Raw genomic sequence first — 21,039 nt, forward strand, 5'->3', positions numbered from 1 at the left:
GTCAACACAGCTACTGGAACATAAGACTCCTGGAAGGCTACTGGAAGAAAACTGCAAAACAGGTTTAAGAGAACACTGTGTTTTTCATGGAATGTATTCTTTTAAAGTAATTTCAACCTTCAAGCTGTAGAAGGTTACAAAACCTGTTTTTTCCTGTTTTGTACCACACAAATTTGTAGACTATTTCTTAACTTTTGTAATTTGCATTTTTTCCCCAGCTCCTGTGCAGTTCTGGAATTCTATTAAGAACTCAACTCATTTCCTATTGGGCCCTACTAATCCTCCATTAAAAGTCAATTTCATTACAATCATGGGAAAAAAAAGGATTACAAATGAAATTCAAAATTCCAAATGAATACTACATTTGGCCATTATCTTTTAAAGTTATCAGGAGGTTCTGTGGTTGACCATTATATTGTTAGATCTTTTTTACAGCACACATCTATATACAGTACAAGCTACATTAATTATGGACTCATAAGGAAAGAAAGGAAACAAACTTCAAACAGGAACACAAGTAGGAATTTTCCATTTAATGCTCATCTGGATTAAATATTGCAAGCCATAGACAAGCAATGTTTTAAGGAAATTGTAACATTTATTGTGAACATCACACTATTACATGATACAAACCCTTAAAATAGTCATTTAAAAAAAATTCATGTGTTTTACTGTGGTCCATTTCTACAACTTATGTCAGAAATATTCTACAAAAGTATTTACAACCACAAAAATAACAACCAATAAAAAAAAACCCTAGGCATTGGTACACAAATTAGCTTCTATTCACATACAGTACTTAAGACTGAAAAAGCACTTTCAAAGAAAAATAACATAAAAGCCCAAACTAAAACATATTATTTTTCATATAAATTTCTACCCCTACAGTTACATGGGAGGGCACACTCAAGGGTAAATTTGCCCAGGGAATTAATATTGGAGATGCTGGATTCTGGGGGTTTTCTGTCAACTTCATAAACTCTAAAACCGACACTTCATATACTTGTATAGAGAAAGAAAAACTTGTCCCAAAACTACAACTGAACATGGCATCACCTAAAAAATACTTCTTTCCATGAAAGGGGAAACATTTTTATGAAGACACTACTTTACTATGATCTAAAAACCACCCACTGTGACAATGAGGCAAGCGAATCGCACACTTTCACTCTTATGAACCGAGAAACTGTTTGAAGCTGCCTGGCTGTGATATTAACACCTGGTGAGAGACGCAACACTGTACACATGTGAATTGGTCAAAGCTAGTGCCTCCATAGGTAAAAGGAGTTTCTGTGGTGATTTTTTTAGTTTTCAATATACTTGTTTGTTATTTCTTATTTCCGGTTTTAAATTTCCATATGCAGTTGGGTTTGCCAAAACCTCTGTGAAAGTTTTTTAATTTGAAGACTTTCTCTAAGAACTGTTCTTGCATTGCAGGGGGGGGGGAGGGGGGTGGCTACAAAGATTACGTATCTCCTACAATTACAAATACTCCATCTCCAGCACACTAATCCCAAGCTTCTGTAACTGTACACTGTCTCAGTACTACATAACCACTTGAACAAATCATATACAGGTAAAACCTGATTGTCTTTGCCTTAAAATCATCAATACAAAACATTCAGTAAAGACCACACTTTGCAGGTTATGATCTTTTGTAGGTAGACTACCGCAGCACAAAAGGGCCTGTGGTTATAGGTTCTCTCCACTCAATGATCTGGTTTAACTGTAAAATTTCATCCTCATTCATTTGGCAACAAAAGAAAATAAAGTTATTCTTTAAAAAAAAGCAAGTATCACTTCAGTCATGGATATTAAGTAGAATGATGTATCATGTGCCACCTCACAATAGCTGACTAAGGGCAGAATTAGCTTAAATCAATTTGAATTTGACACTTACTGAATATTGGTTTATGAGACAGGACCAATCATAGCAATAAGTGAACTTAGAAGAAAATGTGCATAAAATCAGTGACAGGTGGCTTTATTAACTTTAGTAAATCCAGATTTTTAAAAACTATACAGAAATTCTGTTCGGGTTTCTGCCAAAAGGTTACTGCATGACACAGCACTGTTTCTCTAGCAAAAAACTGTGCATAGCCATTTAGTATTTTCACACTAAAGTTCAAAACCCCTTTTCTCAAACGGTTCACTATTTACTATTGGTTCCCATTTGAAATCCATAAAATAATTAAGAAAAAAATCCAACCTTTTCTTTAAAACATAATTAGCAAAATCAGTAATAGTTAACTTCAGAAAAATCAGTTCAATTAGCTGATAACCTAATCAATGGAGTGAAAGAAAGTACATTATAAGTGGGAATTTTCAGCTTTCTAAGATATGTCCAAATTCAGCTTTAAATATACCCAGTACAGTAAAACATGGGCCTGTAAAGTGCTTTGTGGACACAATGCAAGATGTGTAGGATGTGAAAATCTATTTGGGCTCACAATTTAAAAAATAAATACGTAATATCAAAAAGCAAAACTATAATTTGGAGAAAGAGGAAAATAATCTTCCAAAGCACAAGAATACTAAAGCCATAATTATTGTTTTTGAAGCCGTACAGGCAAGGGGCTCCAGGATTCTTTTGTCCTTCAAGGAAATGGGCTCCTCAGAACACAGGCATGTAGCAGCCATGGAAATGAAGATGCAGTGCATTATTTCAGCTGTTTCCAGCTAGAGAACCAAGAGCCACTCACAGGGCCTCTGACATAGTCTGGATAACCCCAGACACAAAGGGAGACCTTTCACCTTCAGTCTAGCCCTGTAAAATCAACACCCAGACCACAGACTGGTTCAGGTGGCTCCACAAAAATGTATATATAAATGTAAGTAATTATTATTAAATATTAACAGAGGATTTGCCTACCTACAGTTCAGCTTTAACTTTAAAACACCAGTACCACTGTTTTTAACTGCTCCCAAACCAAAACCGTGTCCAAGATTGCTTAATGGGTCCTTACAGGGAATTTATTCAAAAGCAACCCCTGTCTGTAGAAGGTGGAAAACTCCTTATCTGTTCAATTTGCTTTATATGTTCAGCATCAAGTTCCACTTTACAATCAATTTAACCTGAGTGAGCACTCCTGGGTTATTTGTTGGGTTATTATTCACCTGAAAGATCTAAGACGTAGGCTCCACATATAAATCCGGCCATTAACATCTAAAGTAAACCAACCCACAAAATTGCTGTTAAAAAGAGAGCCTGATGAACCGTTTCCTTTTGAAAATGATGCTGTTTAAAACTTTAGCCAATTACTTCAAAAAACATCCCACAGTCTCAATGACAAGATTTCCCTGCTCAACACATTTAAAATGATGCGCTAAACTCATGGTTCCTCTGATATAGTGAATTAGTTAAAAAAAAAACATGTGCTTCCGGCTCTTTTCGCTGTCAAGATGAAGAGGAGCACTCTACACATACCAAAACGTAAAATACCAGCAACATAATTAACAGCTGAACATCGTCCCAGTAAACAAAGCATGAAGGCATATACACAGAATAGCAATCTTGACGTGCGTATTTCCGTCATTTACAGCTGGGACGAAACTATAAAATCAGTCACATCAGGACTATGATTTGTGTAAAGAAAAGGAGAGATAAAATATTGCCAAATAGAAAGGACAGAACACTTAAAATACAAGAATCAATTTTACTGCTAAAACAATGGAGAAGCAGTAATCTACCCTGATGTGTGTTAATGGCTTCCATGATCTACTTTAAACAGAGGAAGGTAGTATAAAATTTAATTCAGAGTAGCAACAAAAATTATACAATAGGCATTTTGATGATCAGATGTCTGAACAGAATTATTCCAGCATTTGAAAAATGAAAACTCTTCTAAATTAAAACTCACATTGCTGCGGGAAACAACACCAATATTATAATTATTAAAACAATCATCTGTACACAGTTATTTCTTCCATTAGAAAGAAAATTAGCCCAGGAAAATAAAAAAACAAAAATGATCAAAATTCACAAAAATGTACAATTCACAGGTTAACAGTACAGGGGTCATTTTGATTTCCTTCGCTTGGCTTGTGTCGGGCTGGTGCCTGTGTTTGAATCTGTAAAGACAGCAGGGAGTTTAATTTAATTAAGGAATATTAACCAAGGGAGTATGTATTTTTTAAAAAACAGCTTAAAACGTTCCTCAAACTCCTGGAAAACCACATTTGTGCAATGTTGTTTTTTTCCGCATTTTTGGAGGTTCACTCTACATAGCAAATGGATTTCACAATGTTTTGTAACCCAGTTTTCCAAAAACAGGACCTGCAGGTGCACAAACCATTCTGGCAACAAAGAACCAGGAGGGACCTTCTGAAGACGACTTGGTGAGCTCCCCACAAAACAGTCAACCACCTACACACCCCGTCCAAATGCCCTTCTTGTTAAACCTGAGCGTATTATTTTGCAGTCATCAAGTGCAGGCTCAGAATGGGTCACAGCGACGAGTCCTCTAAAAACACATCTTAAGGTCCTCTTTAAGTGACCAAAATTTGAATCAAACTGTGGGGAAAGCTGTTAGGCCCCATAATTAGTGGAACTGGATATTTGGGAGAAACAAACCTACCGAAACAGCTGCCCACAGGGACCAAGACTGGACACTCCTGTGTCAGACCAGGGGTTCCCAAAACTGAAACTGGGGGACCTCTATCTCTTCTTGCTTTTGTTTTAGCTGAGTTCTTAATTGCAGGCTAATAGAATTTCTATTTTGTGTCATATTTGGAAATTTACGAGTTTCAGAACTTCCCTTATTTAGGTGCGTTGTCTGAAATGTAGCCAAGTCAGCCGCCGCAGATGGAAAAATAAACGCTCATTGTGGGAACGACTGATGCATCATTTCATTTCCAGCTGTGTCTGTTCTTCAGAAATGAATACGTTTAAAACCCTTTTAGTCATAAATAACAGTAAGCAAGTGTTTTCTCCAGACAGAGATTGGCTGAAGGTTTGTCTGCTGTTAACTGCGGGAAACAATTTGCTTCAAGCAGAGCGTTTTTTGAAACTCGGTACTGAATGCAGAAAGAAACCAAGTCTAAACAAACAAGCCGATCAGTTAAAGCCCTCAAAGAGCATCAGTGATGGAGAGCTGGACCAGCAGACAGTGGGTTGGGGAAGCACTATTTTAGAGAGACAATCCGGCAGTCTTCTCGAGCCCTGGTCACTCGTGCTCCGGGACCCCGGCCCACCCCGCAGTGGGCAGCGATTTCTCCTCTGTACCTTTCAGGGCAGTGCTGGCACTGGCCGCGCCCGGCCTGGCCGACCTCTTCCTCTGCCCGTTCTCCGCAGCCTCCAGCGGCCCCGCTCCTTCCTCCGTGTCCCTGTCGGCCCGGGAGCTGCGCCTGATCGAGGCCTTCGGTTTCTCGGGCACGCCCTTGGCCTCCCTAAAGAAAAGCGGGAGGCGCCGCCATTAAGGACAGCTAGAACAGTCCCTGCGCATTCTGAAGACCTAGGCACCGCGTCTGGATTGCTTTGGGCTGCGGCTTTGATCACACCAGACTGCAGGGGTGTACAGGAGAGTGTTTCTCTTGTGCTGTTTTTCCCCACCTAACACAGATACCGTCCGACTTCGCCTGATCGTATAGGAATGGCGACGTCGTGTGCAAGACCAAGCTACGCACATACATACCTCGGGTCAAGATGGACAGGCGTCTTTCTTTTCTTTACAGATCTGTTATAGAAGTGGAAAAACAGCAGTAAACTAATATTGAATAACATTTTTAGAAATGTATCATCTAAAAACTAAGTGATTCGGAAGTCTTACACTGACACAGAGCAGCTCGGTACACCAAATTAGGGAATGGAAATGGAAAAGAAAACCACCAGAGTTAACCCATAAATCATAGAATATACTGAATATACTATTTACTTCCATCTGATATAGAAATACTCAAGATCCCTAATCAATATAGATTATTTAAACTCTATAACTATTTAAGCAGAGAAAATAAGAGGGCCTCCAACAAAGGTCAAAATCATTCCTGATTTTTTGCTTTAAAAGGATATCTGTAAATTTTAAAGACTTCTTACCCATGTTCTGTTACAGTAGCTGCAGCTTCATCGCCTGTGAAAAAATAAATGTTACTACTAATGACTTACATTCAAGCAGTTTCCCTTTAAGAACGATCAAAATAATTTAATTTAATTTTTTTTAAAATAATGTGCTAAGACTTTACTAAAAATAAACCCATGTGGTTTTACCCATGGTATATTGCAAATTTGATCCTTTCTCATTAAGTAAGAAAATAATGAATTTCTCCATTGTTTCACTTGTTATTAAGAATATGAAGCAATTATGATCGGCTTACCAGTTTTCTCAACTGTAGGGAGCTCTTGCTGTGTGGGTTCAGGCTGACTGGATGCTGAAATCAAAACAAAGGAACTGGTGAAGGACAAACATTGAGGTAAACATTTGCACATAACTCTCGAATATTAATTATCATGCATTAACTGCAAGTATTTTTATCTTGATGTCTGCCACTGCTTTTTTCCTATGCTGGATGATAGACATAAACATTAAGAACCAGTAAGTTCCACAGAAAGCTCAGTTATGAGGTTCAGTTACTTGTATTGTTTATTGCTATAGAAGCAGCAGTTAGCACTCACTGAGGCCAGTTCAGCTCTTTAACACACCACTACGCTGCATCATGATCGGAAAGAGCAATGTTAATTTTCTAAAGTAAATATGAGGTTTAAAATTGGAACTTTGTTAGCAGTTGAACAATTATTATTCTTATTCCTCCGCTATGGCTAAAGTGCAGATGAAAGTGGATTTTATCCTGTGATAATGATTATTTCTTGATTGAAATAAATTACCTGTGCTTTGAGTGTTCCCTTGCAACCCTTTGTCCTGTGTCGGGTCCTTCTGTTGCGCTAGCTGACTGGTCTCGGGCACTGGAGGAATAGGAGGACCCTCTGTGGGAGTAACTGGTGTTGCTGATGCAGGCGAGCTGCCCACAGAATTAGGAGGCCCAGCAGCCGATCCAGCAGATGCAGGTACAGGGGCAGGAGCAACTTTCAAGGGGGCAGGACGCTGTTGCTCTCCCTCAGGAAGGTTGGTCTGTGCACTCACATGAGAAGCCTGATGACATGGGCTCTCAACAGCTGATCCCGGCTTTGCTTCAACCACAGGTGGTGTTGGATGGTCCTCATTTTTTGGTGTAGATTCAGACACACCCACACTTGTTTTGGTCACACCCATCTGGCCAATTTTCTCAAGCTTACTCTTGCTTGATGTAGCTGTAGGAGACATTGGGCTCCTCCTGGCATGTACTGCTCCTGGACTGGCACAAGGTGGAGGACTAGTCAGAGGCTGGGAGGATGGGGAAGGAATGGTATTTGGACGTGGTGAAGGTAGCTCTACAGGGCCAGGCTTGGACAAAGGAATCTCAGCATGGTTCCCTTCTTTTGGAGTTTCGTGGTGCTGCTGTTGGGACTGGTTAAAGACATTCGCAGGAGGTCCCTGGCTTGAAGATGCCTGAACCTGTCCCAGGACAAGAGGGCGAGTGGTCTGGGTATTGGGTGGGTTGATGGAGGCAGGCTGAGTGGTTGTAGATGCTGGAGAAAACTGAATATTAGATGGCATTTGAAGTGGCCCAACCATAGTGACTGGCTGGGTCATCACATTTGTACTAGGAGGCATGGGAGAAGCAGGCACCTGAAAGATGGGGTTGATGAACACTGGTCCTGTAATAAACTGAGCTGGGCGGGAGGTGGCAGGGGCCGAGGTGGACGCCTGACTTTCAGAAGACTTAATATTCTTATTAGGCACAGTTACTACAGTAGACACTAAGGTGGGGGGAACATGAGTTGAAGCACTAGTAGATGAACTGATCTGATTGGAGGTGACAAAAACCGTGATCTGGCTGGAAGGAATGGAAGTTGATGAGGCTGGCCTCTGCATGACAGCAGGCACATTTGGCACCGGGTTGGTATTTGGGAAGGTTTCTGAATCATTCACAACAGCAAGAGTGGCTGCATCATTGCTCTGTGAAGTGCTAGGATTCTGAACGGCCTCCTGATCCCCTGCAAACCGAGGAGACACTTTCCTATTCTGATCATCTTCTTGAGGACCATCCAGAATGGGCTGTAAGGAAACATTGGGAGCGCCTGAAATGTCCAGAAGCTGGCCGAGAGACGTCGGAGCATCTCTCAGAGTAGGAGAAGGAGCAGTTTTGGAATCCTCTGGAGTTGAAAGCAGTGGCTGAACTTTCTCTGGAACAGAGGCATCTCGTCTAGATGACTCCTCAACTATAGACTTCTGTTCTTGAGAAGCACGGGGACTTTTTATCTCTGGTAACGAGGGGTCTCTTTGAGACTGTGCTGTATGGCGTGCTTCCATTGCTGTGGTTTGGCCTTCCTTGTTCATTTCCGTAGGATTGCCAAGGGGAGAAGGGAAAGGGTTCTGAATGTGCTGCGTGCCTGAAGTACTGGATGGCACAGTATTGCCAACAGAACTGGGTAAAACTGGAGGTGGATTCCCTAATATATTTTGGGGATTCACCATGGGTTGTTGGTGCTGGGGAGAAGTAAGAGCAAGCTTGGCCTTTGCATTTTGTCTTCCAGGACTTGGGGTTGTCTTACGACTAGAAGCTGGGCTGGACCGCCTGCTGTTGCTTGGGCTGCTCCTCTTTGCAAGACCTCCTGTGCTAACCTTCTCCAGCTTGGTGCCTGTACCACCTGCATTGCTGCCTGAAGTGAAAGTCTGTTGTCCATTGTTACTGTTACCTAGAGACGTTAGACTGGACGGAGCCTGTCCAATGGCTTTCAGGGTGGTAGGGTTAAGACCCTGCTGGTCAAATCCTCGATTCAGATTGGGCTGCCTTGGGGGCAAAGGGATATTAATCTGAGGGGGGAAAAGGCCAGCAATGGAAGCATTTAACCTCTCAGGAGAGAGATTGATTTCAGAGGGTTCTGTGCTCGGAGGACGGTTGGTTGGAGTATGTGGATAGTAGGGCCTAGGACTGGCCCGGTTTGGTGTCTTAGGCCGAGAAGCCTGCGAAGTGGTGGGAGCATTGGGAAAATGAAGACCATGTGAACCAGGTATGGGACCCGACTGCTGCGGCTGCTGCAACTGATGCTGAGGGCTAGCACCCTGATGCTGGGGAAGAGGTGAAGGCCCAGGCTTCATCATTAGCTGGCTAGCACCTGGGTTGCCAACTATCTGTGGTCCACCATTTCCAGCCTGGTGACCCATTTCAGAGGTTGAACCATCCTGCAGAGTGTGCATGCCAGCAACTTCCTCAGAGCTTAAAGATGGGACAGCCTGTGCTGCTTCCCCAAGAGGCATTCTCCTTGCAGCCAACTGTGGGTTTACCATTAGAGGACCTCTGGGTTTATCTGGGGAAGGAGGAATGGTGCCTGATCCTTGTAGACTGATCATCATTGGCATACTGCCTTGTTGGGGAACTGGCATCCTCTGCCCATCTGTTGGATTAAGGGACCCTCTAGGCTGAGGTCCTCCCTGAGGCAGAGGTAACCTGACTGATTTGGGATCCTGCTGCATCATAAGCATCATCATCATTTGTTGTTGTTGCTGTTGCTGCTGCTGTTGTTGTTGCTGTTGCTGCTGCTGCTGTTGTTGCTGTTGCTGCTGCTGCTGTTGTTGCTGTTGCTGCTGCTGCTGTTGCTGCTGTTGTTGTTGCTGCTGTTGTTGTTGCTGCTGGAGCTGATTCTGGTGCATCTGAGGTTGGCCCTGGGACATCACCCCTGCCTGGCCTGGTGGCAGACCCTGCATCTGTTGCTGCTGTTGTTGCATGAACTGAATGGGTATTTGCTGCAGGGTTCTTTGGTCTCCAGGTTGAGCAGGAAACCCTAAAAACACCATATAAAGACCAATGAGTCAAGGAACCAAATACAGAACACAGAACACAAAACACAAATACAGATGTTGAGCAGATCATCAACAACTACTATATACCTCTTCCTTGTGGGACGTCTACACTTCTCTGCTTCTGCTTTACCACCAGCCAGGAATTTACAACAGGCCCCAAGTGATTCAACTACTGATTTTTCCCCAAAACAAAAGGAATATATTGGATTAAGGCTAGAATGTAAATAAAGCAGCGAGTTCCATGTTCTACTACTGACCTGGAGGCCTATTTGTGAAGTCTGAAATCTTTGGGCCAGCTGTGTCCATTCCCACTCCTTGCTCTCCAGTCAAGGCCTGTCCCTCAGCATCTTCCATGCCAGGAGGTCGTCCATCAAGTCCACTAGAGCCAAAAAAATGCCCCTCAATTAAAACATTACCCCTACAAAACCAACTTTTCCATTGTGTTTTATTTGTAATATAATGGCAGAAAAACTATTTCGGTCCTAAAACTAGGAATTTAATTACTCATTTGTACATGCATGCTTTTAGCATGCGGTCTTAAGCTTAAATCAATATGTGGGTAAACTCGTGAAAACAGGTTTACACAACGGTTTTACCGTGTCCGCAAGAAGAGAAGATACTGAATTTTCCTCACCCAAGACCATCATCTGGCTGCTGTCCTGGTGGCCCACCGTTATTGGTTTTCTTCTTGCGTGGTGGTTTCTTCTTCTTGGGTTTGGTCTGGTTAACTCCTGTTTGCTTTCCCCCTTGACCAAACTGACTGGCCGAAATATCGCTCTGCAGCAGGTTGACCAGAAGGGGACTGGTCAAAGTTACATCTTTGTTTCCAGGGAAGCCACCAGGTTGCACGCAAGGACTCCCCATGGGCATCTGACCGCCAAACTGGGTATTGAAAGGCATTCCATGACCAGGAAAATGTCCATTACCAACCTGCATATGAGAGGGGCCCACCATTCCCTGTTGCTGTGGTTGCTGGGATTGGACATCTGGAAGCATCTGCTGCAATGCCATCTCTCCAGCACTACTACTGGGGTCACTAAGCTGCTGTGGCTGTTGCTGTACCACCTGTTGTTGCTGCTGTAGTTGTTGTTGCTGCTGTTGTAACTGTTGTTGCTGTTGCTGTAGCTGTTGTTGCTGCTGCTGTTGTTGTTGTAGATGTTGTTGCTGTAACTGTTGCTGCTGTAGTTGCTGCTGCTGCAGTTGTTGTTGTTGCAGTTGCTGCTGCTGCTGCTGTTGTTGCTGCTGCTGAACCAAATGATGGCTTCCTGGAAGCCTCATGGGCTGTCCATGGAGGCCCATTACTTGGTTGGGGTTGCCATTCATAGGAATTTGTTGCGATTGTTGCGGCTGTTGTGTTGCTTGCTGTTGCTGCTGTTGAGCTAACTGAGTCTGAAACTGGACCAGACCGCCCTGCACATTAGGTGAAGGCCCCCTCATGATCTGTCCTTGCATTACACCTGCCTGACCCTTAGCTCCAAATTTGTTCCCTTGTATCTGACTGGCAATCATTTGCTCCATCATAGCGTTCTGCGGCAGGATGACCTGATGACCCTGGCTGCCCATTACTTGTCCATGACCTATCATGGTCTGGCCCTGCTGGGGCATCATCTGTTTTGGAGGAGTCATTCCTCGCTGAGGAATCATATTTGGGTTCTGCCCCCCAGTAAGAATCTGCCCCTGGTTGATGATCTGAGCCCTGGATAGTACTGTCTGCCCACTTTGGCCTTGGACCATCTGACCTGGGGATGAGGGGATGGGCTGATGTTGCATTCCTATCATTTGGGTCTGGATGCCCTGTGAGGGCTGCCCCATGCTACCAGCTGCAGTGCTCCCAGGAGGCTGGTTGTTCATGCTACCATGAGGACCCATTACATTCGGCTGAACATGGGTTCCCTGCATATGGTTGGATACAGAGGCAGAGGGCTGTACACCTGGATTAGAGAACAGAACATAATACAAAATTAGAAAACAACAAAACAAAAATCGGGCTGCATTTTCTGCATTCACCTGATGATCTATGATCAAATTCAACATTTTCTGCAGAATTCATACGGGATACACATACCTGCATGCTGAATGCTCTGGCTGCTCTGAAGCTGGGGATTTGTGTTTACAAGGGTTCCCGAAGTGCTAGGTGTCACTTGGCCCTGAAGGAAGTTCTGGTTGCCCTGTAGATTTTGGAACCCCATGGGCAGTCGTTTGGGAATGCCTAAAAAGATGACAGCAATACGTAAGATGCATCTGCAAATGTACTGCTATTACTTACTCTAACTCATTTTTTGTATGTAATGAACTGAATTAAAAAACAAAGCTATGGAATCATATTTATTCTGCAAAGTTAGAATATTTTAAATAGGCACTGAATATCTAAAAATTAATGATGAGATTAAAAGACCAATATGAACAGATAGCTAACTACATAAGTTGTGCTACATGACAAATCTGTTAAATACTGTAGATTATTTAAGGGGAACTGCAGTCACAACTTCTCAGACCGGTTATAAAATCTCATCAACAAAATAAATTTTGCAAATACCGAATTAAGCACAAAATCCTGAATTTTGTGAAATTACTGTACGATCACCACATTGTCACAAACTGCTGGTCTTGCCACGGGCGAGAGCGAGAGTTGGTGAGGATCGCAACATGAAGCAGCCCTTCCTGCTCACTAGTCACAGCCTTTACTTAGTAATGCGATGTACAGGCGAATAAGTACAGGCTGTGCAGCAGACATTACACCGCAGAAATGTTCCAAGGTGATCTGTAGTATTTGTCGGCAGAACCGTCTCAAAGTCAAGACCAATATTTCTATTGGATTAAAAGAGATGTATGGCAATATGGCTCTGCGCATACCTGAAAATGTTGTCTATTTAGTGATGTAAATTGGAGGATTTATACATGATCATGTACATTTTACTTTCAATGTAGTTTGAAATGCACTCATCGATGCCGATTCTCTCTAAACCCAAAATATAAAATAAGTGTTGCAGTTCCCCTTGAATCACTATTACTAGATCCCAATAAGTCAGACATAAAGGAAAGTGAACAACACTTGGGATTGGACAGAAGACCAACTTGCCTCCCATTCCAGGGTGGGATCCCTGAGGGATCTGTCCTTGCTGGGCCATCACCATAAATCCAGGCTGCATATTTCCCTGCGGTCCTAACACAGCCCTGCCTGGGGAGCTGACAGCCTGGGGAAAGCCCTGCGGGACTGGGGGGCGAGGGGCCAGCTGAGCTGGGCTCTGTCCCATCATCGGCGGTGTCCCAGGAGAGCCCTGCTGGAAGGGCGAGGGAGAGGAGACGGGGGACTTGGAAGTGAGGTGTGTCTGCGGGGCTGCAGAAGGAGGTGGAGGTGGGGGGCCCCTAGGTCCAGCCACCACAGGGGGTCCCTGGAGGTTTTTGGGCTGAGGGGCTGCAAACTGGGGGTTCCCAGCCTGCTGAGGTTGCTGCCCCATAGCATTGAAGGCCTGTCCAGCTTGCTGGCTGCCAAAAGGGTATGGAGGGGGAGGATGACTGGGGGTCTGAACCGTTGCCAGGGAGGGACGTGTTGCCATCTGCGCTGGGGGCATTTTCTTCCAGGCAGGTCCGAGGGGCCCCTGGGCTGGCGGGGGCTGGAGAGCGCCCGAGGGCAGCTGGTTCCAGCCCGCTGGAATGGGGATCTGGTTGGGCGGCGTGAACTGAGTGCGAGCGCCGCTTAACGGGGGGTGCTGGGGCTGCTGTTGCTGCAGCTGCTGGAGGGCGGCAGGGTTCATCTGCCTGGCGGCCTGCACGGTCGGCATGTGGTGAGCCTGGGCCTGCAGGGGCGCGGGCACGTGAGGCGGCGGCTGCACCTGCTGCTGCTGCCCAGCCAGACCCGACAGCAGGGGGTCCATCGTATCTGGGAGGAAGAAGCCACAGGCACAAAGATTAAAACCCAAATCGCTCCGTATGCGACAATAAGTTATCACAACAAATATCTAGAAGATGCCGGCAACTTAACGGACTCCAAAGATTTCTCATAGACTCGTAGAAAATCATACGAATATGGTTTGATTTAAAAAAAAACATAAAGCACGTGTTTTCCTACATTTTACTTAAGAGTTTTAAAAAATGATTTGCTTGTTAGGAAATCGCCGTAAATTTTGAAGGGGGGAAAACCACCAAAGAAAAACTATATTTTTATGCTCATTTATCCTTTTTGAACCAAAAATGCACAAGAAATAATTCTTCATACACATTGTTGAAGACAACAATGACTGATAATAATGTGATGCCGTCTAAAGCACATGGCCTGAAGTGGACGTTTCCAAAGGGAATTTGTTAAAGCTGTTTTATTGAGGTAGAGAAGTGAACAAAACTCAATAAAGCAAGGCTGAGCACCCGCCTTCAAATGTTGCCATCCTGACCAGGTGGCACTGGATACAACTACACAAAAGGGCTCACATTATTATATAGATAATATTCATTTAAATTGTTACAAGATTCGAAATTGCACCTCTCATACTTTTTTTTTACTTAAAAATAAGGTTGGCATTAGTTGCCTTTTTTCTGATGCTCCTTAAAATGACCTTTTCCACTAGCTCATCGGAAATCCATCCATTTTCTAACCCCTTCCTCCGATTCGAGGCTGAGAGGGAGCCAGAGCCCACCCAGACGTGCAACAGGTGGAAGGCAGGATACACCCCTGATGGGATGCCAGCCCACCACAGGGCAAACACACAGACACGTTTTGCATACTTGAAGCCAATCAGCATGGTTTTATACTAAGGAAGGGAACCTAAACAGCTGGTGGAAACCCACACGAACACAGGGAGAATATAATAATAATAATAATAATAATAAATTGCTTACACTTATATAGCGCTTTTCTGGACACTCTACTCAATTATTATTATGAAGCTCAGCAGGTGTGAGCCTGGTCAGTACCTGGATGGGAGACATCCTGGGAAAAACTAAGGTTGCTGCTGGAAGAGGTGTTAGTGGGGCCAGCAGGGGGCGCTCACCCTGCGGTCCATGCGAGTCCTAATGCCCCAGTATAGTGACAGGGACACTATACTGTAAACAGGCGCTGTCCCTCGGATGAGACGTAAAACCGAGGTCCTGACTCTCTGTGGTAATTAAAAACCCCAGGGCGTTTCTCAAAAAGAGTAGGGGTGTAACCCTGGCATCCTGGCCAAATTTCCCCATTGGCCTTTACCAATCATGGCCTCCTAATAATCCTCCTCTATGAATTGGCTACATTACTCTGCTCTCCTCTCCACTGATAGCTGATGTGTGGTGAGCGTTCTGGCGCACTATGGCTGCCGTCGCATCATCCAGGTGAGGCTGCACATTGGTGGTGGTGGAGGGGAGTCCCCATTACCTGTAAAGCGCTTTGAGTGGAGTGTCCAGAAAAGCGCTATATAAGTGTAAGCAATTATTATTATTATTACATGCGGTTCTTTTTTTCCCTGAGTTGTTTTTAAATCTAGCACATTCCATTTTTCAAACTTCTAATGTGCATAATCAATGAAACGTGTACATTCTTGTCATTATTTCTTAATGCAGCAGCATTCCATACCATTATGCAAGAGGATACTAATGTTACATTTACAAACTCTATTACAAACATATTTGGCCGATGAGCACCTATACAACTGAGTCATTCACATATTTAAAAAAAACAAGTACCGTGTTTGCCAAGTTGTGAGCAATCAATATCCATTTAACAACACTTGATATCCGTCAGTTTATGATATCATGTACCAAGCTTCATTCTTTGAACAGGTAAAATCATCATCACCATTTCCATTTATGTGTTTGTCTTCATGTATATTACCCCCACATGAACATTTAAGCATTTCTGATTATCTTGGACTGACTAAAACAGAAATGTCAAATATAAATACTTAATAATAACACAAAAAAATGTCAGAGGCAACAATGATAGAAGTGTTAGCAATGATTCCACTTTCAGGGCAATTAGTCTGAGAATGAGACACTGGCTCATGTATTAGAAATGCATTATGACCACCCGATTATGTATTTTCACAGACCAAATATTTCAAAAGGCCACTGACATACCAAAATAAAAACATACTGCAAAACCACTGAAACATGAGATAATACATACAGATTTAAACAGCAACAATTAGACTCAAAGAGGCTCAAAGTAGCCTATTGTTTACATCGTTTCCTTCATATTCTTAATATTCACAGCAGACAGAATACAGGAGTCTACTGTACACCAAGAGTCATACTGATTTAGAAAAAGAGTTCCTGAGCAGTTAACATTAAAGTGCTTTGCACAAAATCAAACAGTCACATCAATCACATCATGTGACCGGTCTGTTTGACCATTTTCCCTTAAATACAATCAAGGATAAATGAGGGTTTTGTAAACAACAGCTGTACTATTTACTGTTCACCAGAAGAGAGGTTTTGAAAATATTCTGAAGATCAAGCGAAGTACAATATGGTGGTTCAATAACACTTCCTCATTCAGATATAGGCTTGCATAGGGCTTTTAGTACCTTTTTTTCACCATTTAGTAAAGCCCGGGAAAAAGGATCTCAGGCATCTGTTAATTTTTGGAAAGAAATACTCAAACAGTACTTTGAATATTTACCCGTCCGATTACATTTTTTTGGTGACGAAGAAAACTAGCATGTGGATAAAAAAGCAAGACCATGCACCCTCTGTCTTAATTGATCACAGCGGCTTAAGCCCACCCCTAGAGAACCGAGCACGAGGACAGACCCTACCTGTGTGGGAAGGAGGCCGCACCGTCTGCACCCGCATCTGTGCACCCCCTCCTGGGACCAGCAGCTGCGCCCCCATTCCTGGTCCGGAGGTCACCATGGACACAGAGGGGCTATTCATCCGCATGGGGCCTGTAAGAAAATAACCATCGGCAACTATCGGAAGGGTCACGTTAGCTCCCTTCTTGCTTTTTCTTCATCGATTTTCACCAGGCCCTGACACTCAACCGATTATTCTCCAAGTGCCAAGTCAATAAGTGCTTAGGGCACAGTTAAAGGTACTTGAATGTATCATCTATATCCAAAACCCACAGTTTAGTTTTTGAACAACATACATGCAGCGAGTGACATGTTTCTGATGATGCTTTGAATAATTATTAGAATAGTCAGTAGAGACTGTACCTGGACCCTGCTGCATGGGGAAGCCCATATCCATTCTCATCTGATTGGCTGCCCCTATGGGTCCATTGACTCTGACCTCTTGACCTCTGTTCTGTGCCAGAGCTACATTTATAGCACCTTCCCCTAAACACAAACACCATGATTGAAACAGAACATTCAGCATTATATATACATTAGTGAACTACTGGAATCAATGCTGCACGGGATCTGATCAACAGTCACAGCATTAGAAGCAACACATTGCTCATGTGGTCTTGTTCTGCATAACCAATTTGCTGAAACTAAAAAGAAAAAATACATCAACGGAAAAAAAAATTCTGCATATCATTGGGGAATGTTTCCAAATGATGATAAAGAAACTTCACACAGAAATCCGTGGAACATCTGGTTTAAATATTTCTCCAAACCCGGACTGCAGAAATATTTCAAAACGGCTGTCCACCTGTCCTAGCTCACCTTCTATCTGCACAGACAGGATGCCCAGATCGCGCAGCTGCTGCTGGTTGTTCTGCGCGATCAGCCGCAGGCGGTCGGCGGCGTCCCGGGGGATGTTGAACGTCACGCGCACGCTGTTCCAGGGCTCCAGCCGCTGGGGCAGCAGCCGCTCCGAGTCTGCCCGGGCACAGGAGGGAAAGACGGGTGAGAGGAAACCACGAAGAAGCCCCGCCAACGCCCAGCCGCGGCCGGTGTGAGTGACAGAATTCGCAGTTAAGGCACTGAAAAGTAGGAGTTTGCACTGATGTTTTGTTTTATGTAAATGTCCATACCTGATGCTGGATTCTACTACCCTAGTCACACTATTACAAATTTCCACTGTTACCTCTGTACTTGGTTCTGTATAAAAGCATAGACAGATTGTGATCCAATATCGTTTTCCCAGTGAGATCAAATCTTTGCTTTTATCCATAATGTGGTGGGTACAGTGTATTTTAATTCTCACAATGCTATCGCGTTGTTGCTCACCTAGTTCCAGCATGCCTGGCATACTTTCTAAGAAGTTGTGCAGGTTCTCCTGGAAGTCTTCATCACCCATGTTGCCCTTAAAGGCGATGAAGATGTTGGAGTTGTTGTCCTGGCAGCGGGGCCGGGGTGAGAGGTCATGGTCATCCTCCACCCCAGAGTCCAGCCCCGTGTCTGGTTCGCCCACAGGTGCTGTCCACGCTGAGGGTGGCTCTCGGCCCTGCCAGTCTGCCATTGCCCCTCCTGTAGAGCAGCGAGGCTTGATCAAAACCAACCCTGCAGAACCGAGAGGCATTGTGGGAAGGGCTTGAGCTCAGGTTCACACAAGTAACAGCCAATCAGGTGCAGCACAAAAAAAGGTCAAAACAGACTACCTGACAACCTCACAGTGCGGCTCACAGGAGCTGTACAATGGGCCCAGTACTGTTAAGATCTCAATTACATTTATCAGCTATGGGAAAAAAAAACATTTCAGGAACAAAAAACTATTTTTAATGTTCTCATAAACATTCTAAATTGAATGAACAATTATTGCTCCTAAAGGAATGTCTTGCACATCACAAAGCTCATACACAAATACGACCACAATATAATGCAGCAACAATAACAAAGTTGTTTGGTGTTTGGACCACATTCAACGTCCAGTACCATAAGGGTTAAAAAACAAAAACTGGTCTTACAAAAATCCAAAAACAAAACTAATGTGATCCCTACCTACAAACATTTTAATATAGAAGAGTTGAACGCTTTTAGGTATAAAGGAAAGAAGTGATCTCTTAGTCTTTATACAGAAGATGCAATACCTTCTCCCTGAGGATAGGAAGGTATATTCTAAAAAGAGTGGAGGTGAGGGGTCATCTCAGATTTTATGTGCAAAATTAATAATATATCACTCCATTACTGAGTCCAGGATTGTGGAAGTAGTCTTGCCACCAGTCCTGATCACTTTGTTCAATTTATTTTTGAATATAGGACAAGGCACCTCCCCAGCTCTGAATACAAAAGGTTAGACCTCTCTGTATAAAACATCTTATTACAAGGGTCAACACTGTGCTTTCTACGCTGCTATATCGGCCTTCATGAGCGGTTGGAAACATGACAGACATGCACCATCACAGCTTCCAAAGAAGCACCATCACTGAAGAAGAATGCACAATGTTTCTTCAACTTTTCAGATTATAGAGAAGTTCAATGCAATTTTCCTTCAAAAGAGGCAATCCAACTGAAGCTCAGCTCTTTGACAGAAGAGACTGGGCTGGACCACACAATTTGTGACATTAACTATAAAAATAAGAGCATAAAATGATCGTACCCCATGGTCATTCAGCCTACCTAAGCGAAAGAGTATTCAGAGACCTGAGTTTCATAATAAACCCCTTTCTTTTCAGCATTTTTACATGCAGAAAATAAATACCAGATACCAGCACCACACACGAATTCACACAATCTTGACCTCCAAGAATAAACTGAACAGATAACGCAAAAGCATGACAGACAGCAACTGACAAAAACGACCTTTACGTCTAGGAAAAATGAATAAACCCTGCATGGATTTAATAATTTAATAATAGAGTCAACAGAAGGAGTAATTATTCCTCCTCAAAAACAGTTTATCTTTGGCAGTAATATGACCAACAAGGAATGCAGAAAATGCATGTATATTCGTATTTAAACCACTATAACGAATCCGAGCAGCTTATAAGATAATTCAGTAACATTTAGCAGTCTGTGCACTGTAGTTATGTACAAGATACAAGAGCGGCATTATTGTACATCTTAAAAAGATCATATACAGGAACCATTTCTCACGAAAATACATTTCTTTAAAAATCTCAATATAAATTTGAGTTCAAGTAAAAAGAAACAAAAGCTGTGATCGTGACAGGAAAAATATAAGTTAGGGTTTTGACACCTTAAAATAATGGTTTGTAAGAATGATAGCACCCATATTAAAATGCTGCATATTTTGCATTTGCCGAGTAATTTATTTCCATCATTTCAAACATCACACACACTGTTGGCTTCCAGTCTGGAGGAGATGCATGCGATGGTTACGGTGGAGATGTTATCCCAACGATGCGCGTCAGCAGTCAGAAGAAAACCCTTTTTGGTGACATTTTGGTTTCAACCTGCAGGTTTCCGAGACGCGAAGGCGTCCCCCCTGCTCGCTTCAGATCGAAAACCGTACGACAGACGCGAGCTCGAACCCGAAAGGAGCGGATTTCGTTTTCCGCCCGAGATTTGCGATGTATGAACGCAACCATCACAGGCCCTCCGAGTTTGGTTTTCCGCCACCATGGATGTGCAGGCTATACACCGGCTCCGCAGCCGGAGGTCTGAATCTCTGCCATAGTCGGTAAAAACGCCCTCGCTTTATTGCAGTTACACCTTTTAATCTTTTTCTTTAAGCCAAGCAGAACAAGCACATAGGCTGGGTTTTAATCCTTACCTGATCACTCCATTGGAATCAACTCCTGTTCGGTAACAAAAAAAAAACGGAGCAGGCAGCCGTGACAACAACACGAAGCGAGGGGGGGGGGGTGGGCAGACACTAGACAGCCTTTTCTCGTTTTCGCCCTATTCACAAATCAATCTGCTCCTGCTTCCTAGCATGAGGCGTGTAGTGTTAGGCTGCGCAATTGGCGTAAACGAATCGTTCAGGGCGTCGTGCAGATTTATCTTTTCGCTTGCCGTAGTTTCCGCCGATGGCGGTGATCTCTGAGCTAAGGAGAACAGGGGGAGAAGTTAGCTCCGCAACAAGGGACGAAGCTATTGGTTGTGAGCTGCTCTGAAACTCAGTAAACCGAAATCCTCTTTGACAAAAATCGAACCAATAATTGATTTTACAGTCTACAGTATAGTAGTGAAGGATTTATTATAGCAGAACAGGAGGGTACGACTTAGTTCTGCATTTTGTTATATTCGCTGCTACACTGTGTAATTTATTACCTAATAAAAACATGTCCGACGTTACCTTGTAAATTCACACTTCCGTGATGTTTTGTCGCTTCGCGCGTGTGTGTGTGTTGGCGTTGAGCAGCAAGAACAACATTTTGTTAAATTAATGTCTTGCGCACGCAAACGACTTTATTTCTTTTTGCACTTTGCTGTAAATGCTA

At 43.4% G+C, this 21,039-nt stretch overlaps 1 protein-coding gene across 3 annotated transcripts; it reads right to left on the minus strand.

Annotated features, from left to right (window-relative positions):
* Nucleotides 1-518: 518 nt before the first annotated feature.
* ncoa6 (nuclear receptor coactivator 6) lies at nt 519-20,510 on the minus strand. 3 transcript variants are annotated; one of them, XM_088608297.1, is made up of 15 exons: nt 20,370-20,510; nt 17,924-18,196; nt 17,417-17,572; nt 16,961-17,083; nt 16,562-16,690; nt 12,916-13,716; nt 11,902-12,045; nt 10,471-11,767; nt 10,094-10,215; nt 6,821-9,817; nt 6,313-6,366; nt 6,035-6,068; nt 5,634-5,675; nt 5,225-5,388; nt 519-4,071 (listed from the first exon to the last, which is right to left on the minus strand). In XM_088608297.1, exons 2-15 carry the CDS (start codon nt 18,153-18,155, stop codon nt 4,019-4,021), a joined length of 6,348 nt encoding a protein of 2,115 aa, XP_088464423.1. In that variant the 5' UTR covers nt 18,156-18,196; nt 20,370-20,510; the 3' UTR covers nt 519-4,018. The 3 variants fall into 3 exon arrangements, with proteins under 3 accessions (XP_088464423.1, XP_088464424.1, XP_088464425.1); XM_088608298.1 differs by having other exon boundaries at nt 17,924-18,163; nt 20,370-20,467; XM_088608299.1 differs by lacking the exon at nt 5,634-5,675.
* Nucleotides 20,511-21,039: the final 529 nt, after the last annotated feature.

This window comes from Lepisosteus platostomus, chromosome 15 (assembly GCF_059453375.1).
Source record: "Lepisosteus platostomus isolate fLepPlt1 chromosome 15, fLepPlt1.hap1, whole genome shotgun sequence".
NCBI lineage: Eukaryota > Metazoa > Chordata > Actinopteri > Semionotiformes > Lepisosteidae > Lepisosteus > Lepisosteus platostomus.

Bases quoted from the DNA above. Each gene is read 5' to 3' on its own strand.
- ncoa6 (XM_088608297.1), bottom strand. From the start codon at position 18,155: ATGGCAGACTGGCAGGGCCGAGAGCCACCCTCAGCGTGGACAGCACCT. The intron at 12,046-12,915 runs GCAAGTTGGTCT...TCATCTTTTTAG, and splicing joins ATCCCACCCTGGAATGGGAG to GCATTCCCAAACGACTGCCC. The intron at 11,768-11,901 runs GTATGTGTATCC...TCTCTAATCCAG, and splicing joins CCAGAGCATTCAGCATGCAG to GTGTACAGCCCTCTGCCTCT.